Below are 22,463 nucleotides of genomic sequence, written 5' to 3'. Positions count from 1 at the left end.
GGTGGTGCTACACTTCTGAGGCGCAATCCTTCAGATAGGATGTTAAACTAAGGCCTCATCTGAGATGGTGGTATCTTAGTAAAACATCCCATGGTACTTACTGAAAAGAATAAAGGAATTTTCATGGTGTCCTGGCCAATTTTCCCTTAGTATAATTACCACCTCAGGTATCCCCTGAAAACAGGCCATAACTATGGGGTTAGCCAGGTCAACAAAAGTCAGTTAATATATAAATTTCTCTTGAGTCCATGTCACTGTCATGATGTTATTTACCACAAAAGGGTAAAAGAACCACTAAGTACCTCTGGACATTTGACGATTTCCATCTCTGTCTTCCTATACTAAAATGAATATATCAGCTAACACTGTGAAAGAGCCTGTGAGAGATCATGGAAAAGCAGATTACAGTCTCATAAATTCAGAATTAGGAAACATTTACCAAGTAAGAATACTGCTCAAGAAAATAGTACAACACTCAGGCTGGAGATTCATGGATGAGCACCACATCGACGCACAGCACAAATTTTTTGGGAGTTCACTTTGGGAGGTGGCCCATGGCAAAGAAGACATACATTATACATTAAATATCCAATCAAAAATTTCACAAGTGGGCAAGTGCAATGGCCCAAAAAGATACAAAAAACAAAGAAATGGCCAGCACAAAAATTGAGAGAATAAATTTGTTAAGAAAACACAGATTTCGGCTCATGCCTTCTTCAGTGTAAATTACATTCACAATAATCAAATTGCTTTTAAATGCATGTGCCATCAATCACATCTCTCTCTCATGAATAATTAATACATAGTATCTAAAGAGATACAATATAAATATGTACAAAATTCTTATCTATAGAAACATTCTGGTACACAAAATGTAATATAAATATATATATATGTATGTATTCAATGTGTTGAGTGCACCTTAACAAAAACTGATTTGTTAATTGGAGATGTACATTTAAACCAGGTGAAAAGAACCCCCCCCAGTTTAATAATCCATATACATTCCTTCATACTGAAAATATTGTGCCAACCTACTATCATGTTTCTACTCCCCATAATCCTATCTATAATGGTAGACTTAAAACTAACTGTTGGATGCTGTACAGTATCTGTAAGTGCATATTAATACCTCAAAACAAACATGTAGAAAATTTTCAGAAATGTGTATTAAAAGATTTACACTTTTCTTCTGATTTATACATGACACCGGGTTGACACAATCTTGTGTAAGCTGAGAAAAATGCACTTGAGAATCTTCGTCACAATACAAACATAGTTATCATTCCGGCAGACAAGGGTGGCTCAGTGGTGGTCCTTGATCAGTCTATGAATTTGGCAGAAGCATATAGTCAATTATCTGATGGCAGGTTCTACACCCACATGGTTGTTGATCCTACATTTAAGTTTAAACAAGAAATTGATCAGTTTCTGCATTCAGCTTTAAGTGAAGGTATTATTAACAAACTCTTAACCATTTAATGGTTTCAGATCCGTTACCGCAATGTTTATATTTGCTTCCTAAAATACATAAAAACCCCAAAATACCACCGGGTAGACCAATAGTTTCTGGTCGTGGATCCCTCACTAAACCACTGTCTGCTTTTCTCACTGTGTATTTAAAACCTTTACTCTCAGGTGTTAGAGCCAGAATTCAGGACACCACTCAATTTTTGAATATTATTCCTGATTCTCAATTGGAACCAGGTTGGTTGATGTGTATGCTGAATATTAAATCATTATACACAAGTATTCCTCATTGGGCAGGTTTAGCAATGCTTCAGTATTGGTTAGATACAACATCTCTGTATAGTTCTGGATTTAATACTTTTTTGGTCTGCTTAGCTGAGGATGTGTTAACTAAAAATGTGTTTTTCTTTGATGACAAGAGTTATTTACAATTACGGGGCACAGCAATGGGGACATCTTTTGCCCCCATTTATGCCATTTATTTATGGGCTATCTGGAACAACAAATCATTTATGGCCAGGATCACGATCTCTTTTTGGATGAAACTGATATTTGGAGAAGATATCTTGATGACTGTTTTCTCATTTGGAGAGCTGATTCTCTTTACCTTCAGGAATTAATTGAATATCTCAATGAAATAAGTGGGGTATAGAATTTACAGTTCCCTTTTATATTAAGTGTATTTCTTTTCTGGATGTCCAAATTACCTGTTTGGATGTCTGTTATCTATGGACATCAGTAATTTAGTTCTAATAATTTACTGCTTGCTTCTAGTTGCCATCCAAAACACATAATACTTAAAATTCCCAAATCCCAGTTTTTTAGGATACGTCGTATCTTTTCGAATATAACTAATTTTGAGAGTCAAAGACTTGCTCTTATTGACAGATTTTGCAATAGGGGATATGATCGTAATCAAGTCATTCAGGTAAGCACATTTGCATACACCCAAGACCGTAGTCAACTACTACAATACCAAGAACGTGATCGTAATAATGAAGTGACCAGACTTGTCACCACATATGCCTGTAATACTAATAGATTTATTAATCTGCTACAAAAACATTGGAATATTCTTTTGGCGGATGAAAACCTTTTGAGTACATTGGGAGACAGATGTCAATTTTCTTTCAGGAGAGGAATCACATTAGGGTTTGTTTGAATCAGTATAAACATGGTTCCAAAATGCTTATAGCTAAACAAGGTACTCTTGAGGGTAGGATACTTTTAGGTTCTATTCCTTGTGGTAATTGCACTTTTTGTAAATATATTAATAAAACTAAGGAATTCACTAGCAAGAACACTTATAAGATTTTTATTATCAATATTTTGGCTAACCGTAGTTCCAGTTGGGTTATATATCTTGCAACCTGCACATGTTCGGCCTTCTATGTTGGCCAAACATCTCAGCCATTTAAACTGCGCATCTCTGAACATATGAGTGCTATTAGAAACAAAAATATCTCTTATGCCTTGTATAAGGACTTGGTACAGCATCCAACCGCTAGTTTCCGGTTTACCATTATAGACAGGATTATGGGGAGTAGAAATATGAAAGCAGGTTGGGATACTATTCTCAATACTAAGGAACGTATATGGATTATCAAACCGGGGGGTCTTTTTTCACCTGGTTTAAACGAACATCTTTAATTTAACAAATTTGTTCTTGTTAGGTGCACCCAGTATATTGAATACATATGTTTATATGTTTAGATTATATTTTGTGTATTAGGATGTTTTGAGGTATTAATATGCTCTTACAAATACTGTACAGCATCCAACACTTAGTTTTAAGTCTAGCAATACAGATAGGTTTATGGGGAGTAGAAACATGATGGTAGGCTGGCACAATATTTTCAGTATGAAGGAATGTATATGGATTATTAAATGGGGGGTTTCTTTTCACCTCATTCAAATGCACATCTCCAATTTAACAAACTAGTTTTTGTTAAGGTGCACTCAACACATTGAATACATATATATATATATATATATATATATATATATATATATATATATATGTGTGTGTGTGTGTGTGTGTGTGTGTGTGTGTGTGTGTGTGTGTGTGTGTGTTTAGATTACATTTTGTGTACCAGAATGTTTTTAGAAATTAATATGTTTCTATAGATAAGAATTTTGTACATATTTATATTGTTTCTCTTTAAATACTATATATTAATTATTCATGAGGAAAAGATGTGATTGGTGGCACATATATTTAAAAGAAATTTGATTATTGTGAATGAGCTGAAACCGTTATGTTTTCTTAATAAATTTATTCTCTCAATTTTTGTGCTGACCATACATTATACATTGCCTTTGAATCCCAAGATCCTTTGTATGCCAGTTAATTTGCTCAGCAGGTCTAAATATGAAACTAGCCATTATGTTGAAGAATCACATCTTGTGATCTTGTGGAAACATTAGTTGAGATGTGTGTGTGTGTGTGTGTTTGTGTGTGTGTGTGTGTGTGTCTGTGTGTGTGTGTGTGTGTGTGTGTGTGTGTGTGTGTGTGTGTGTGTGTGTGTGTGTGTGTGTGTGTGTGTGTGTGTGTATATATATATATATATATATATATATATATATGGGTTTCTGTTACATCAAAGAAAATCCAGATCCCCGACGACTGGATCACCGAGATGAGCTCGCTGACATTGGGCATCCCCGACAATGGTGAGTAGTGCAGAATGGGATGTATTCCCATTCCCACAATGTGGTGCAATCTCAGAGTTGGTATATTTAAGTAGGGTGTGTGTGTGTGTGTGTGTGTGTGTGTGTGTGTGTGTGTGTGCTGAAATGCTGGTATTTTCCATTGGTGGTACAGTTGGTCGAATTATGCAACAGTCAAACTTCATTAGATCAACTGTTGCATAATTCCATGGCTTTTGCCCTTCTTTGAGTTTCTACAACCTTGGAGTTAGTAAATTTAATTTCCGGGGGTGTGGGGGCAGACCCTCTATGTTAGGGGAGTGTGGGGATGAAGCCCCCAGTTAAAAGTAATTTTTTTCTTTTGCTAATCGTAAATGTAACCCATTGTTTTAAATTTGGGATTATTTTTTTCAGTGTGTGTGTGTGTGTGTGTGTGTGTGTGTGTATAATATATATATATATATATATATATATATATATATATATATATATATATATATATATGGGTCTACTTCTGTTCTTTGAAATGATACTTTATTGAAGAACAAAAGTACAAACCTACTTCAGCGAAAGTGCATTTAAGTGAAAATGCACTTTCGCGAAGTATACTTTATTGAAGCATGGAACCACACAAAAACACACTACAAACATGTTTTTGCAGGGGGGCAAGCCCCCTGCACCCCCACACTCCCATTACTTAAATATACTAACTCCGAGATCGCACTACAGTGGGTTAAAGGGTATATTCCCTTACCCCCACTGTACCGTGCTTCGGTAAAGTGTACTTCATAAAAGTGCATTTTCAGTTAAATGCACTTTTGCTGAAGTGGGTTCGTACTTCTGTTCTTCAATAAAGTGTAATTCTGAAGAACGTGTGTGTGTGTGTGTGTGTGTGTGTGTGTGTGTGTGTGTGTGTGTGTGTGTGTGTGTGTGCATAAACTAAAAAGATTATCATCATAATCTTACATGTAATTTCTAAGGGCATTTCAGTTTAGTTGCAGATGGTAACTAATTACACAAAGACTGTTGTAGTTAGATTCTTGGATTGTGTTGACATTCATAGAAATGCATTTTTTTGCTGAAAAGATAGTAATTTCAACCTGATATTAACTTACTGGAGGATACAATTGTCCCACTCTGCTGACTAGACTGAGCATCACATCAAATTGTGCAATTCCTGTTTCAATAAAAGAGGGATAACAAGCAACTGATATGTTCCCAAAACCTCAACAAGGATAACATTGCCCATAATCTTGGATATTTCAGTAAAAACAGGTGTCAAGCTTTTTAACCTCATGGTCTAATAGTTTGCATATGGGCACTCTATAACAGTTTACAAGTCCTGGATTCATTTTAGTGCCCTTCAGTGTACAACACCCAGGCTGCCCAGACCATAATAATACTATGTCTTAAATATTGCTGAGGTCAAGCAGTACTGGTTCACAAAACATGTTTTTGTAGGTTGGGGCTTTAACTCTGCACCCCTGATGTAGGGACACTTCCCCACACTACCAAACACCAAATATACTGATAGTTATTGATTGGAAGAGACATAGTTGGGATGCTGTAGGATCTCTAAATACTAACTCATTTACTAAACTCTTCTGCCATTTTCTTGTAGTCAGTTATAGGGAATGGCCTGTGAAAGGGCCTTAATCAGTTGCCTGTGTTCCATTCTGAATTTCTTAGAGTAGTATGGGCCAACAAGAGGCTCACCATTGGTACCCATGTAAAATGACTTTCTGGGAAATACTCTGGTGTGGACATGGTGGGTTTATGAGAAGCGGTGGGCTTCTTTTCCTTTTCATTTTCACATTTTTTTCTTTCACTGCCTGCTCACAAAATTTCTTTGCAACTGACAAAAAGCAACTCTTTGAATGGAATGCAGAATTGTTTTGTAATATTTGTCTTCACTTTCCAGTAACAGGAACTTCCACCTCTGTCTAATACTTAACTGCACTTCATACTTTAAAGATTTTTTTTAACTAAAAAACGTATGGTGCCTAAAGCATCTAGAAACTGGTGTTGGGTTAAAACCCTCATGCAGATCACAGGCTTCGTTAATATGCTATGCTCCTAAACAAATCATGCACTAGGTAAGAAAGTCTTTTGGACGCAGCAATTTACCATAATATTGTTTGCTTGTGGGGAAGACCTATACAGGGATCTGCGATCCAGAGGGAAAGTTTGTTCCACTTCTGGTAAATGACAAAAAAAAATTTAAAAACATGCTTTTTAATATATAAATATACAAAGATGCTAAATTCTGGTTAAAGATGTTTCTTCACTTAAAAAAGTTCAAGTGATATGAGCCTGTAATACTGGTCAGCCATCAGCAAATGGCAAGAAGATTGGAAAACAGCTAATGCTGGTTTGTATGTCCACAGATGTCAGATAGATGTCAGTTGCCTGAATCCCTGGACACAGGTATTATTGTGAAATGTCAAACAAAAAGTATGAACTTCAATAAGTAAATGAAATGAATTTGTTATACTTCTCCTCCTTGAAGTAAAGTAATACTTTGCATGGGTTTATATCACATCATCGAAACGCATAACATCGAATGCACAAATACGCAAATTTTCACATAATCGAAGTGCCTGGATTTATGTCACACTACAGTGAAGATCTGGAATTTTGCCCTTTCTTCACTGTAGTGCGACCTCGGAGTAGGAATATATATTTAGCGGGGTGGGGGGTGCAGCCCCCCACAATACTGTATTCGATTATGTGAAAATCTGCGCATTTGCGCGTTCGATGTTATGAGTTTCAACTGTGTGATATAAACCCCTTTGCATTACAGGCAGTAGAATGGAGAAAGGACTCACTCTTCTTTGTCGAGTTGCATTTGCAGTTCAGTTCGATCGTCATCTCCTTTGAGATGCCTACAATCTTCTTTCGAGTCTGAGCGTCTCCCGTTCTTTTGTAGTTCCTTCCCTGCTTTCTGACAATTTAAAAAAGATAGTTTTAGTATCAAGTCCTCTTTAGATATCTAACCTTAAAAGCATTAACCCCTTATGTGGTCACCAGTCAGTCTCATACAACATGCGTCAAAAAGGGATTACTGACAAGAAACAAGCAAACAAAAAAGTTGCTACGGTGAGATTTCTTCTGTGCCTTGCAAGCTTCAGAAAACATATTATGGAATTTGAGAAATAGTGTTCCTTTTGCAGAAGAAAATTCTTGGTTAGCAGTTAGTGTAGATGGTGTCTTGAGAAGTAGGAGCTAGTAAACGTGACATGAAAGGAAGCACTGGGGCAAGGAAATGTGGCATAACTAAAATGAAAAAATTCTCCTTTTGGAAACAAAATTTTAAAAATATTACTTGATGACTGGCCAAGCTAAGCCTCAAATGTCACAGAAGGACTCAACAAACGTTGCTCTATATGCCCTCTACGAGGCACATTTTTAAGCCAAGGATGTCTGTTGACAGTTACTGCAGTTACATCAGATTTTAAGGATGCACTAAAGAAATTGGACAACTTAGGTCATGCTAATGCTCATTTTTTTGCCACTGTCCGTCTTTGGACATCAGGTCTTCCTTGACACATTATCAATCCATTTTGTCCAATTTCTTGGGTGGAATAGCTTTCATTAAACTCATCTTATACCCTGGCATTAGGAGACAGTGGGGCTTGGTAGGGCATTAATCTGTAACAGCCTGACTTTTTTCAGCTATCCTCCTGTTGGCAAGCGCACATAATGAAGTTCCCTGCTGTAGCAAATTTACAGATGGTGGTTGTGGGTTATCCTTCTGCACAACGACATATGCTTGGAAAGAGTACAGTGCACTCCCTGGCTGAGCTCCCACCCATAAGTCACTGCTTTTCTGCATTAAACATACACCTATGAGCTTCCCTACATGGTGGAACTCTTGTAGTGGGACCTGTACAAGTCCCTCCCCCATATGGCAAGACAGCATCAGCTGATTCCTCCACTTCTTCTCCAGGGACATCCTCCTTGACTTTGTAAACAGGTAAGTAATGTATGTACTAGTGTTCATTTTTGCTGCTAAACTTGGTGGACAAGCAGTCTTGTATCTGGTCTCTGACTAGGGAAAGAATGAATAAATTAATAATTGATTAAAAGATTAAATAATGAAATTGCTGAAAGCAAGTAAAGTAACAGATATCCCTTTTGGCTAATGTAAAGAAAGTGTAAATATGCACTTTTGTTTTTGTCTTCTGGTGGCATGCAGATTTCAGATTATTCAAATGACTGTTAAGAACAACATTAAGTGGATTTGTTTGTACATCTGACAAAAAAAAAAAAAATATATATATATATATATATATATATATATATATATATATATATATATATATATATGCTGTGTCTATGGAAGCCTTATTATTTCCTGTCTCACTCTCAGGGTGCTTGAGGCTGGCTGTCAGATTGACAGGCCATATTGTTTGTTGTGTCTTGACAGTAAATCAGAAAGGGTGCAGATGATAATGCAATGGTCCCAGTTTAAGACTTCTGCTTTCCTCACTGCAGGTAAGGAAACCTGTTTGAAATGCTGACGTTACACTTCATCCACCCACTGAAAAGCATTACTAAAGGATTTCTCTTTGGGAAGAAAGCCAGCTGATCTGGATAAACTGCCATCCTGAATGAATTCTAGGTCTATTATTCAGAAAGATGGCTCAGGTAAAAGAGAAGCTGAAAGAGTTGAAAGTTTTTTTCTTTGTCTGGTTTCACTCAAGTAAAAGGGTTGTTGGAAACCAACTTTGGTATCTTTACAAGGCTAGCTCTTTAAAGGACTCCAACTGTGACCTGCATCCTTGTGCATACAAAAAAAAAAATATATGGTTGATCCTCACCATTTAACTCCAGAGTAAGATGCAACATGATCTTTTGTTTAAATCTACAGTTACAAGAAAACTGTATGGAGGAATGAGAGGTAAAGAGACTGCAGAGAGATGGTATTCTGAACTTTGAAACCTTGATGCGAAGGTTTGGAAATGAAAGGACTAGAACAGGTCTCAAAGCTACTTCTTTCTTTAGCACCAGAAACTTTCTTGAGTAAAATCCTTTCTACATTTGATTTGGGGGTACAAGCTTTATAACTCCCTGGAACAGCATTTGATGCAGAATAGGAGGAAACAGGGAAGAATGATTGGATGAATGTGAGGGAATTCCTTGGAAAGGAGGAAAGGAGTTCTACTGCCTTTCGAATGATACATAGGACCCAGGTGTTTGAAGTAATCTGTTGCCACAGAGAAAGGTGAAGACCCAGACTTTGGCAAAAGTTTACATGGTTGTCAGGGTTGGAGGAGGAAACACTGAGGGTTGATATAGCCAACTTGCTTTTTTAGATTGTTCTTGATCTTGGTAGAGGTCTCCTTTCTTTTCTGAACCTTCCTGTCATTAATTTCTGAAAGTTTGTTTGACTGTTGTTTGCTGGGATTGCTTGTTTTACTTTCTATAAAAGGACCTTGGACTGGAAGCAAAGTTTCTATTATATTTGGGAATGGGGGACTGGAATATCTGAGAGACCTCCTGGATTAACTTTCATCTTTCATCAAATCTTTTGATGACGTCAACAGAAGAAGGCTCAAATAATACTTCTTTATCCAGAGATGCATTTAAAAGTTCAGCTTTCATGTCCTCTGATACATTCTGAGAATGCAGCCAGGCAAAGCTGGTGACTGACTGTCAAGAAACTGCTGGCTGCAAGAATGGTATCCTCTTAAGAATGGCAAAACAGGGGGAATAGCCACAGGTTAAGGGGAGTCCACATGTAGCAGTTCATAATAACTTTGATGGGTCTCTAATATTTCGTTTTGTTCCCAGTTAAATAACCCCTTCATTCTGCTAATACTTTCAGGAAAAAGACCACTCCAGCTGGGGAGCTGCTTAAATATTTTTGTCAAACTCAAGACTCACAGTTTTCTGCAGTAGAAATTTGTGAGGCATAATCCAAGCCTAATTCCTGAACCTCAGGCACTGAATCCGATGGTGAGGATAGCCGTTCCCTTTTAGCTTGTGAAGTTTCAGACTGCAATGACTGAAATGCTTTAAATAAGCTTTTAGCAAATACAAGTTAATCATCTTTTGCTCCCTTAGCTGAAGGTGGCACATGAGCAGAGCTGCACTTCAGTTTGTGCTTCCTTTTCTTGGGAGTATGTATCAAAAAGGATCTAACTCCTAAGTGCAGCCCTGTACAGGAACAATGTCTTTGGTAGATGTGCCTACTTCTCTGGTCTTAGAAGCTTTAAAAGGAGCAATGACAGAGGAGTTGTGAGAAGCTGATGGATGATCTGTGGACTCTGATATGGCCACAGTGGAGTCATGCACTGAAAGGAAAAAACAAAGCTTCTTGGGGACAGGATGGGGGATATCCAAGGAGTTGGAACCCTAGTCCATCACTTGACTGGTAACATCTTTCAACTTTTGGTTCTTTAAATGTAATGAAAAGGTACTGCATCTGCTTCTTAGAGTTTTAGGAGCAAAAGATGAACAAAGTGAACAAGCTTGAGTGTCATATTCTTAATCTAAACAAAAACAAAAGGCAAGATGTGGTGATCTTTGTAGGGTATGTGTCAGTCACAGGAACAATTTCTCTTAGACATAAATGCTCAGAAGGTAGATATACTGTTCTTACAAAAAAACAGAAGGTAGTCCCCATTGGAGTACTTATCTTCCCACACTGCAATAAACTGGCTGACCACTGAACCTATGACATTGTAGCAGAGAGTAAGACTTGCTTCAATGGCAAGAAAGCTCTGATTTTTGATGCCAATACATCTGTTAGTATACCAGCTCACCCTCAAAGGCAATGGCCATATGGGCAAGTGGAAGGTGTCCTAAATCTTTGGAAGCTGTCCATACATCTGATCCTTGGCAGGATATGTCCCATATAGCTTAGGATACTGCAACAGTGATCTAATGATGAGCATTATCCATGTCTGGAATGGCTAGTCAGTTCTGTTAATGGAATGATACTAGCTGGCTTGCAGTAGTACTGACTGTTACTTTTTTAATTGTGCGTCAGTCACATCTGATGTAACGGGAACAGCCAATCAGAGTAAAGTGCTTCAAGAATTAATTCTATAATATAGCAATAATCCACGCCTGGGTGTGGGTAATGCTGGATTTACCCACGGTTGGTGTGGTTTGGTCACGAGGGCTGCCCGGTGACCAAACAAAGCCAACCGTGGGTAATCCAGCATTACCCACACCAGGCGTATTGTTATTATCTAATGACATTATTTAAGAAAAAATTAATTACTTTTCTTAAATAATGGCATTGTATAATGCCTCCTTGCTGCCCTTCCGTAGCTGTCCGGTATTCTGCGGCAGTTCTGATGTACTGCGTATGCGCATGCCTACGCAGTACATCAGAGTTGAGCAAAAGCAACGGAGAAAGCAAGATCTCCGTTGCTTTTTAAAAACTGTTTCGCTATGTTAAATGAGTTTAACATAGCGAGACAGCTTTAAAAAAAGCAACAGAGAATCTCCGTTGCTTTTATAAAGCTGTCTCGCTATGTTAAACTCGTTTAACATAGCAAGACAGTGTGAAGCAACGGAGATCTTGCATTCTCCGTTGCTGTAAAAAAAAAAAAAGAGTTATAGTAATGGAAAAAGTCCGGGCGACTTTTGAATATTTAATGGGGGGGTCATTGAATAATGAAGCATAATCACCTGCTAAGACCGCCTGAAGAAGATCTCAGGGCAACCAAAACAGTCAGTATAAAGACACTTAAATATTTAACATTTCTAACAATACTAATAATAAGTAGGCCCTAGCTGCCCCTAGATTTAATATTTTGCAGCTGGTGACATCAGCAGTTTTACTACACTTATGTCCTCAAGTCTTAGTCATGGAAGGCAAGACTGCATTTGTTATTATTACTTTGCACTGTTAAAAGTTCTGTCTAGATGAAACTTACCTTCTCCATTTCTTTGGTTAGTTGTTCCTGTCTCTGGATTTCATATTCTAAAATAAATGAAAAAAAAACATTTCTTCATAGTATATCGTTACAATCAATTTTAAAATTAAAATACAGTGATAATACACACATTAAATTTCCACTCATGGCTTGTAAGGTTGATTGAAATCAACTAGTGTAGATACATTCTAGTCAAATGATGTGCAGTGTTGCACCTTGGTATTAATGCTAGAAAGAACAATGTAATCACTACAGTTTTGTCCCAAGACCAAGACTTCATCTGAAAGTGTTCCATTTCATATCAGCCCATTATCCTGGTTAACAAACAATAAAAAATAAAACCAAACACACGCATGTCCACACCCACACCCAACCACATACACACACACACACACACACACACACACACACACACACACACACACACACACACACACACACACACACACAAACACAGGCACTGTCAGTGCACAGAAGCACACAGATGTAGTAAGCTTTACTGGCCACTTCTATGATAAAAATCAAAAATGTGCACTTCAGTTCAGTAGCATGGCTCAGAAACTAATGAGTACGACCATATACCAAGTACTCAACACACACCAGTGAAGACTAGGAGACTGCCAAACAGACATGAGCAGCCAAAAAGGGTGAATAAATGTAGGGTTAGTATCCATCACCAAGTATGGACTACTAGTGATAATGCTCCAATATATGAGGGCTAAGGTTAAATAAAAAGGCACCTTTGACATTTGTTAATGAAGAAGTAGTTTTTTGTACAACATGAATAGCTGTGGCAAAGTATCATATAACTGCTGAACTAAGAATTAATTCCTATACAATGCAATGCAAAAAAAATGGACCATAGCAATAAATACATGTAATAGTAATAGCCAGGCCACTAACCCACAAAAACACATATGTACAGGGGCGGCTCGTGGCATAGGGCTGCCGGACTGCAGCCCCCTCAAAAAGAAAAAAAGAAAGAAAAAGAAATGAAAAAATAAAAAAAATATTATTTTAAAATTCGCGGACCCCATAGGGGACACAAGGGTGCACTTTTACAGTGCACAGACCCGCCAGGATTATGGGACGCATCCGGACTGCAAGAGGAGCAGCAGGGACTCGGGACAGTGCCTCAGGGATCTGAAGGAGCATGTGGATCTCGGGTCTTCAGTATTGCTTGGAAGGATGTATGGATTGTACGGACGTTAACTCTGGATGTATTCATTCAGGATTCAGGTAAGGTGCCTTTCAATTTACAATGTTTATTTTTCTTTGTGTATGGTGCTTGTGCTTTACTGGAGTTTGTGTATGGTGCTTGTGCATGGTGCTTGTGCTTTACTGGAGTTTGTGTATGGTGCTTGTGCTTTACTGGAGTTTGTGTATGGTGCTTGTGCTTTACTGGAGTTTGTGTATGGTGCTTTACTGGAGTTTGTGTATGGTGCTTGTGCTTTACTGGAGTTTGTGTATGGTGCTTGTGCTTTACTGGTGTGTGTGTGTGTGTGTGTGTGGTGGTGTGGTAGGGAATGCCTCAGGCTTGAACCCTGTACCCTGTATGCAGGTGTTAAAGACTTGAGTTCCCTACCCACCACCATTTGTAAAAATTTCAGATTTTACCTCATATTTGATCTGATCTGTTCCTCATAATATCTGTGGTTTGTAAATGTTGTAATGCTTGATATTTGATGGTGTAGTAGTAGCATTGTTGCCTCACAGCTGCAGGTTCTTGGGTTTGATTCTTGGCTGGGGTTCCTTCTTTGTGGGGTCTGTATCTTCTCCCTGTGTTTGTGTGGGTTTGCTTTTGTGCCCTCACATGTTACAAAGACATGTCTGCATTATTTCTTCCTGGGCCTCCGCTGAAAATTTGTTTATTTGTTCCAAGTCAGACTGTCCTGATTAAAAAATGTTAAATAAAATTGATAGGCATTTGAATTTCAGACTTAAGGGTTTCTGAATGTTTAATTCCCTATTTGATGGTGCAGTGGTAGTATTGTTGCCTCACAGCTATAGGTTTTCTGGTTTGATTCTTGGTTGGGGTGGCTTCTGTGTGGAGTCTGCATCTCCTGCCTGTGTTTGTGTGGATTTGCTCTGGTGCCCTGCCATTTTACAAAGATGTGTCTGCAGTTTTAATCCCTCATCCTCTGCTGAAAATTGTTTTGTTCTGTCCGAGTAAATTTGACAGGCATTTGAATTTCAGACTTCAGGTTTCTGAATGTTTAATTCCTTGCAGATTTGATGGTGCAGTGGTAGTATTGTTGCCTCACAGCTATAGGTTTTCTGGTTTGATTCTTGGTTGGGGTGGCTTCTGTGTGGAGTCTGCATCTCCTGCCTGTGTTTGTGTGGATTTGCTCTGGTGCCCTGCCATTTTACAAAGATGTGTCTGCAGTTTTAATCCTCGTCTCTGCTGAAAATTGTTTTGTTCTGTCCGCAGTAAATTTGACAGGCATTTGAATTTCAGACTTCAGGTTTCTGAATGTTTAATTCCTTGCAGATTTGATGGTGCAGTGGTAGTATTGTTGCCTCACAGCTATAGGTTTTCTGGTTTGATTCTTGGTTGGGGTGGCTTCTGTGTGAGTCTGCATCTCCTGCCTGTGTTTGTGTGGATTTGCTCTGGTGCCCTGCCATTTTACAAAGATGTGTCTGCAGTTTTAATCCCGGCCTCGTCTCTGCTGAAAATTGTTTTGTTCTGTCCGCAGTAAATTTGACAGGCATTTGAATTTCAGACTTCAGGTTTCTGAATGTTTAATTCCTTGCAGATTTGATGGTGCAGTGGTAGTATTGTTGCCTCACAGCTATAGGTTTTCTGGTTTGATTCTTGGTTGGGGTGGCTTCTGTGTGGAGTCTGCATCTCCTGCCTGTGTTTGTGTGGATTTGCTCTGGTGCCCTGCCATTTTACAAAGATGTGTCTGCAGTTTTAATCCCTCGTCTCTGCTGAAAATTGTTTTTGTTCTGTCCGCAGTAAAATTGACAGGCATTTGAATTTCAGACTTCAGGTTTCTGAATGTTTAATTCCTTGTATAATTGATGGTGCAGTGATAGTATTGTTACCTCACAACTATAGGTTTTCTGGTTTGATTCTTGGTTGGGGTGGCTTCTGTCTGCATCTCCTCCCTGTATTTGTGTGGATTTGCTCTGGTGCCCTGCCATTTTGCAAAGACGTGTCTGCAGTATTAATCCCTGCATCTCTGCTGAAAATTGTTTTGTTCTGTCCGCAGTAAAATTGACAGGCATTTGAATTTCAGACTTCAGGTTTCTGAATGTTTGATTCCTTGCAGATTTGATGGTGCAGTGGTAGTATTGTTGCCTCACAGCTATAGGTTTTCTGGTTTGATTCTTGGTTGGGTGGCTTCTGTGTGGAGTCTGCATCTCCTCCATGTGTTTGTGTGGATTTGCTCTGGTGCCCTGCCATTTTACAAAGACGTGTCTGCAGTTTTAATCCCTGCTGAAAATTGGTTTTGTTCTGTCCGCAGTAAAATTGACAGGCATTTGAATTTCAGACTTCAGGTTTCTGAATGTTTAATTCCTTGCATAATTGATGGTGCGGTGATAGTATTGTTGCCTCACAGCTATAGGTTTTCTGGTTTGATTCTTGGTTGGGGTGGCTTCTGTTTGGAGTCTGCATCTCCTGCCTGTGTTTGTGTGGATTTGCTCTGATGCCCTGCCATTTTACAAAGACGTGTCTGCAGTATTAATCCCCGCGCCTGTCTCTGCTGAAAATTGTTTTTGTTCTGTCCGCAGTAGAATTGACCGGCATTTGAATTTCAAACTTCATGTTCTTCAGAATACATAGTAGCACAACCTTCTACTCTAGAAATTTTCCAAGTTTAAAAGATGAATATTTTAAATTTGTCCCTATTTTTGGGACTGTATTCCCCATTATTGGCTTCCCCAGGTTTTGTGCTAAGGTTGACAGCTATGGCAAGAACTGAATTCACTGAATATGGACTGTAGAATTGTGCATATTTACTGATAAAGGTGCACTGTAGAATTGTGCATATTTACTGATAATGGTGGACTGTAGAATTGTGCATATTTACTAATAATGGTGGACTGTGGAATTGTGCATATTTACTAATAATGGTGGACTGTAGAATTGTGTATATTTACTAATAATGGTGGACTGTGGAAGTCTGAGTAGACTTTTTATGATAAATGTTCTCAACTGGGCAGTTTTGCCATTATGGGTGCATATGTTTTGTTTCATTGCTTACTGGAAAAATGTTCAAAACAAATTTAAAACACCCTCTAACAAGTGTACTGTATTGTACAAGGAATATAATTTTAGTACAATGAGGAAGGTGTATCAAAGAGCACATGTATGTTTCATATGCAAGGGGCCTATGATTCAAAACAGCCCAAAATTAATCTTTATCTGCCACTGGCAAAATGTATTTTCTTTGAATGTGGGTTTCAATGAATGTGAGTTTCAAGGGCAGAGAAGTTTTAATGCTAAGTTTTCATTGTGAGACTGCATTGCTTTGTTTAACAGATTACTTAATGTTTGTGCTGTAAAATACAAAATAAAACTTTCAAATGAAGTCCAATCATTGAAGTAAAGCAGTATGCACATTAGTGTTTATGGTAAATGGAGTGAAATAGCCAAGTAATGGTTAATTGGAATGGCTGCAGAGGCTCCAGTTCAACCATTATTTTGTCAGGGGGAAGGGCAGCAAACTCAGACAGGCCCAGCTGAACTATACCTCCCAACTGTCCAGATTTTCAAAGAATGAATAGATTTTTGCTTCTTATTTTTGGTTTGTTGTTCATAAAATTTGTAGTTTTAATTCCTAAATGATTTGCCAGAAGTCACTAAATAATAAGTTTCAGACTTCATAACCTTCATAAAATGCATGTTAAAGTAAGAGCCGTTCTATCAACTGTCTCAATTTATACAAGAGCAATTTTAGTACTGTTTATATGTGCCCCAATATATTTGGCCTTGTTCAGATTTACTGCATTAACAGGTTGAGAGGTACATGCAAATAAATTGCTTTATAGAATTAGGCATAGCCAACCTCTCAACTGTCCCCAATTTTTGGCTCAAAATGTTGCTCTTCCCCTAATAATCCCTCCATAAAATAGCAATTTTGGAAGAAAACATGGAGGGTTTACAATTAAGAAATAACTGTAATAATCAAAGTTATAGATTACTTGAAATGCATGTAGATTCTTTTATTTTGTCAGCTGCTCAAGGTAGCAGTACTAATATTAAAGTGTCCCTTCTTTGACAGGTAGAAGCTGTATTGTGTGTCTATTTTATATTTTTGCATCACATTTTGGTCCATTTTTCATAAAATTGTGTTTTTGGCAAATTAGTGACAAATCACTAAAGACTGAAGTTAGAAAATGACAGACATTTGAGTTTCAGATTTTATACCCTTCAGAAAATTCATACTAATGCAAGACCTATTCTATTATCTTTCTAAGTTTATTAGAGCAATATTTAAAAATTGTCCTTCTTGTTGTGCCTTTGTCCCACTTCTGTGTATGGCTTTGTCCAGATTTCTTGCTCTTGAAGTTGAGAGGTATGACAAATGTGTCAGGGCCATCACAGTCAGCCAGAGAGATTTCAAATTGTGACATGCTTGTTGCACCCCACTCCCCATGTAGTGACTCTGGATGTGTCCAAGCAAGGCAAGGAGTAGTTGTATCTACCTTGGATGGGAGGACACACTGCATAAGTACTACAGTGGCTTTTCATCTGTCCTTGATTTTGCAGAATGGTCTGGTTTCTGTCATATTTTTGTACTGTTGATTTATGCTTATTACTCAAAGTGCCTGTTGCTCTGTGTTTAAGTAGCAATGCTTTAATGACCATAAGGTAAGCTTGTCTGACATCGTAAGATGCAAGTAAGCTTTAATAAGCATACTGTTAAAGAATTGCCAACATTGAAAGCCTTTCTGTTGTTGCCATGCAGAGAATACTTGACTAGATAATGTATAAGCCTTGGGTATTAAAGGACAGGATTCCATTATTTTAAAAGCTCATTACACTTGTTGGAGACTTCCAGTCATCTCTACAGGCTTTACCCGTAAACTAAACAGAATGCCAATCATGTGTGGTCCATAACCTGTACAGTAATCCTTTAAGCAATGTATCTTGAGCTTGTTTCTTGTTTGCTTTTCATTTTTACTTTTATCATGTTTTCCCCATGAAACGTTGTCAGGCAGCAGGTCTTTTGGATAAGAAACATTTTTACAAGTGGGGGCATCACATAGATTTCTACTTTCAGCATGTTGCTTGGTACTTTAATAAAGCTGAATATATTATAATTAGAACTGCAGTGCAAGGAGAAGTAGTTTGAGTTGAGTGCTTCTGGTTTTTCTTATACTTGATTTTGACTGGCATTCCAGTAATGTATTTAAAAAGTAATTTATTTTTCATGCCTCACAACCTTTTGTTTCCATCTAGATATTAAGTAAGCTGTCATGCAGCCAATGCATTGAAATATTTTTATTCTTCTACACTTATTTTTGTCTTGATTGGACTTTCATAATGATGGTTTGCCACCCAGGGCAGCGTATTTAATTAAAGTTAGTTTTTTTGTGGTTTTGTGCATAGCTCCTCCCCTTTGTGGTTGACCACACCCCTTCCCTTTCAGCTCCCTCCTGCAGCCCCCCTGTGATTTGAAGTCACCAGCCGCCACTGCATATGTAGCAGTGACAAGCTGGCCAGAACAGCACAGAAACACATGCATCAGTGATAGCCATGTCATCACAGCACAGAAACACCACATATAGCCGTGATAGCCAGGTCATTACAGCACAGTGCACATGTAACAGTGACACCTAGGGTATCACAGCACAGAAACACATGTTGCAGTGAGACCCAGGCCACTACAACAAAGAAATACACAAAGTAATTAGCCAAGTTATTACAGCACAAAAACACACATGCAGCTGTGAGAGCCCATTCCAGCACAGAAAAGAAACACACATGTAGAAGTGACCCCTATACCAAGGAAGCATAGAAATGTATACATTTAAGAATATGTAAATATGCAGCTGACACTAAACATGGAAAATTTTGTCTACGAATATGTAGCTAAATATGCATTCAGAAAAGAAAAATATTACAATATGCAATAAAGTATTGTCAGGGACCAAGTGTATTATGCCATTAAAGTGAAATTCACAATTATACAGTGCACTATCTTCAATTAAGTGAACAAATGCATAATATGAGAAATTATTTTTATTTCCTGTTCACACTGATGTGAATTTACTTACCATTGGCACTGCATGATGAGGAGGAGCTGTTCTGGGCTTGGTTTAATTCTGCCTTGTGGACTCTGACCTCCTTCTCCATCTGCTTATGTAGAATATTGAATTGTAATATTGTACTGTTCAGCACATTTTGACATTCTTCAAGTAGTCTAAAAGGGAAAAGAAACAGGACACTCAGAGCTATGGATTTGGAAATTAATTATAATATGCATCAAGGTGCAGTTACGTAGGCTGATTAAATTTCCTCATGCAATGCTGCTGACAGACAGTGGTGAAACACATGACAGAGCTGTACCTTAAAAGTAATGTCATTGTTGTCTCTAATGGGTCCAAATCAGTCAAAACAGTACTGTAATTAGGGTGGGGCAAAGCGGTGGCTGCCCTGGGTGTCAGGTAATACCCTGTTACGGGTCATGATCGACACCACAGTACAGCTGGAAATCATTTCCTGCAACTCAATGGTGTGAGTGTTTTTGTTGGTCAGCTGGGTACAACTGCAGTATTGGCAGTCTTTTAAGTAGTTGTAGTCAAGGTTGCAGCTGCTTAAATGAGTTGCTTTGTGTGTGTGCTTGTGTCTCTGCAACTGCAGCAAGCAGCTAGTAAAGTTCTTTGCTACAGTTTCTGAAAGGTGTGGAGGACTTTTTTTGGTTCTCAACTTTGGTTGAAGGGGTGCTATGTGGGGGAATTGCCCAGGGTGCCAACTGACCTAGCTACAGTTCTGGTCTAAATTGCAAGTGTAGAATCTTGATGGTGTTAGTAATTGAATTTATACACAAAAATAGACACGTACACTTGGAGACTATCCTAAAGTTACACAGACTAACGAATTAATGTCTAACCATAACATAATCTAAATTTACTGAAATGACATATACACTGTAATTCAGTGAACCTGAAGTTCTAACTCACCTCCCAAGCTGCACAGCAATACAATAAATGTAAGGGTTTCTGCTGTCTGACTTTGAATTTAATTTGGTTGGGATATAAATAATACATTTAATAATTGTCCATACTGACAATAATAATACACAATGGAACCATAACCCACCCTGAACAAGCATGATTATCATACCAGATCTTACCTATGCACTTTAACCTAGCAACCTTGTGAAAGTGGTGAAGACAACATGGTCATACAACAGCTTTTTACTCATTTTCACATGCAGCTCTTAAGAAATTTAAGAAGCTAAGTAGGGCCATAAAGTCACCACACCAAGCATTTTAGAGTCATACCATATCTAGATCTCAACAATGCCCCAAGACCACACAACATAAATCAAGAGAAGACAAAATCTCAGACTGTTAGGGTGAACCTAATACTACAAAGACATTGTGCATATCTTACAAAACTCTTCCAATTGTACGTAGATTAACAAACAATGAATGCAATAGCTGAGTGGAGGCCCCTATCAACGTGCTTTGGATGAGGGCCATACTGAAGTTTGCAATGGAAATGTAGTTTGGCTTCTAGTATTTTGTGATAGTATGTATTTTGGAACATGTTGCTGCCTCATCAATATCTATTATTGACATATATATAATAAGAAGTCCAGATGTATTGCAAAACCTTTGGAAGAATGTGCCTTGATGGGACCCTAGAAAAAAATTGCTCACAGACTTCTAACAAAATGCTGTAGAAGCAACAAAAGAGATAAATGGTTAACCCTCAAAATTCTTTTGTACTGATTGTGAAAAATCTGCATAGAGCAAAGCCATATGTAATCAAATATAGTCTTATGGCAGCTATTTAAAATCTTGACTTGGCATAAAGTGAAAGAGTTAGAGAAGCTAAACAAATTGCAGAAAGAGGAAGCAGGTCAAGGAGTTACACACTAGCTGGATATACTGATGTTGGTCCAAACCAGGATACCCCTGTAGATTAGTGTTGTTGCCCATACTGATAAGAATTATTCCAGTTAATCAATCTCTCTCTCTCTCTCTCTAGTGTGCTTCTGAACTCTGAACAAGACAGACAGCACTAAATACACTTTAAAAATAACACTTGCATAGACATTAAACAGAGAGCCTGATTCTCTGGCACAGTAAGCTCATGTTTGTATGTTTTTTCCTGTGTGTATTTATTTTCATCTCTCTCTTTGTGTGTGTGTGTATATATATATATATATATATATATATATATATATATACACATATATATATATATATATATATATATATATATATATATATATATATATATATATATACATATATATGTTCTTTTTCTTTTCACAGTTAGGGGTTGCCATCACACTTGACTGCCATGACTGGCAGTAGAGTTTAGTGTTTCAGCAGCACCCAACCTTCCATAGCACCCAACCTTCCATCACACACACACACTCACACCCAATCCAATCCACCTACAGCATGTCTTTGGGATGTGGGAGGAAACTGCAGCACCTGGAGGAAACCCACGTGACTACAGGGAGGACATGCAGACTCTGCACAGAAGGCACCCCAGCCAAGGATCGAACCAGAGAACCTCTTGCTGTGAGGCAACAATACTAACCGCTGCACCACTGTGGCCTATATATATATATATATATATATATATATATATATATATATATATATATATATATATGAATGGGTCTATGTCACATGACTGAAAACTCAAAATACTGAATTTCATTTGACTGGGACCACAATACCTAATTTTCAAAATACTGAAAACTCGTTTGACTGAATCTCATTATACTGAAAGCTTGCAATACTGAATTTCAAAATATTGAATTTTAAGCCATAGATATGATGTGTGTTTCCCTTCACTTGTCACTTACTTGTGATAAAAAAAATTACTGTAACTTAAAGTGTTGACTGTCAGAATACTCATAGTAGCATAGAAAGTAGTGTTGTAGTATTTTCTAAATGTGGGTATGTCTCTTTACATTTTTATGGGAAGTATCTAAATTAATATGGCAGACATTTTGTGCGTTCCCAGAAGTAGTGACAGTGTGAAAAGTACTGTAAGGTAAGTAAAAGGTATATGCCCTTTTCCCCACTGTAGTGCGATTCTGGAGTTATTATATATAGTTGGGGGCACAGTCCCCCCACCTAGTCTGGGTTGATATCATCTAATTTCTGTTAAGATGGTAAATAAGTAGTTTTCAAGTTTTGGAAAGAGTTAGTCTTTGGTGTTGTAACTTTGCATGTCTATGGCTTAAAATTCAGTATTTTGAAATTCAGCATTGTAAGCTTTCGGTATACTGAGACTCAGTCAAA

General features: G+C 37.9%; 1 protein-coding gene across 4 annotated transcripts in view; it reads right to left on the bottom strand.

Annotated features, from left to right (window-relative positions):
• Positions 1-22,463, bottom strand: part of LOC122816649 (IQ domain-containing protein E-like) — a 292,142-nt gene that overhangs the window by 5,164 nt on the left and 264,515 nt on the right. For 3 of the 4 annotated variants that reach the window (XM_044089582.1, XM_044089584.1, XM_044089583.1), the window contains exons 10-12: positions 19,245-19,390; positions 12,015-12,061; positions 6,948-7,063 (exon numbers count right to left, since the gene is read on the bottom strand). In XM_044089582.1, the coding sequence (XP_043945517.1) occupies positions 6,948-7,063; positions 12,015-12,061; positions 19,245-19,390 (309 nt within the window). The remainder of the gene's footprint in view (positions 1-6,947; positions 7,064-12,014; positions 12,062-19,244; positions 19,391-22,463) is intronic. The other variant, XM_044089585.1, reaches the window with a different exon arrangement.

The sequence above is a fragment of the Protopterus annectens genome, chromosome 12.part0 (genome assembly GCF_019279795.1).
Source record: "Protopterus annectens isolate FY-2018-M chromosome 12.part0, PAN1.0, whole genome shotgun sequence".
Lineage (NCBI taxonomy): Eukaryota > Metazoa > Chordata > Ceratodontiformes > Protopteridae > Protopterus > Protopterus annectens.
Note: the sequence above shows the minus strand (reverse complement) of the source record. Positions and strands in the feature narration are given on the sequence as shown.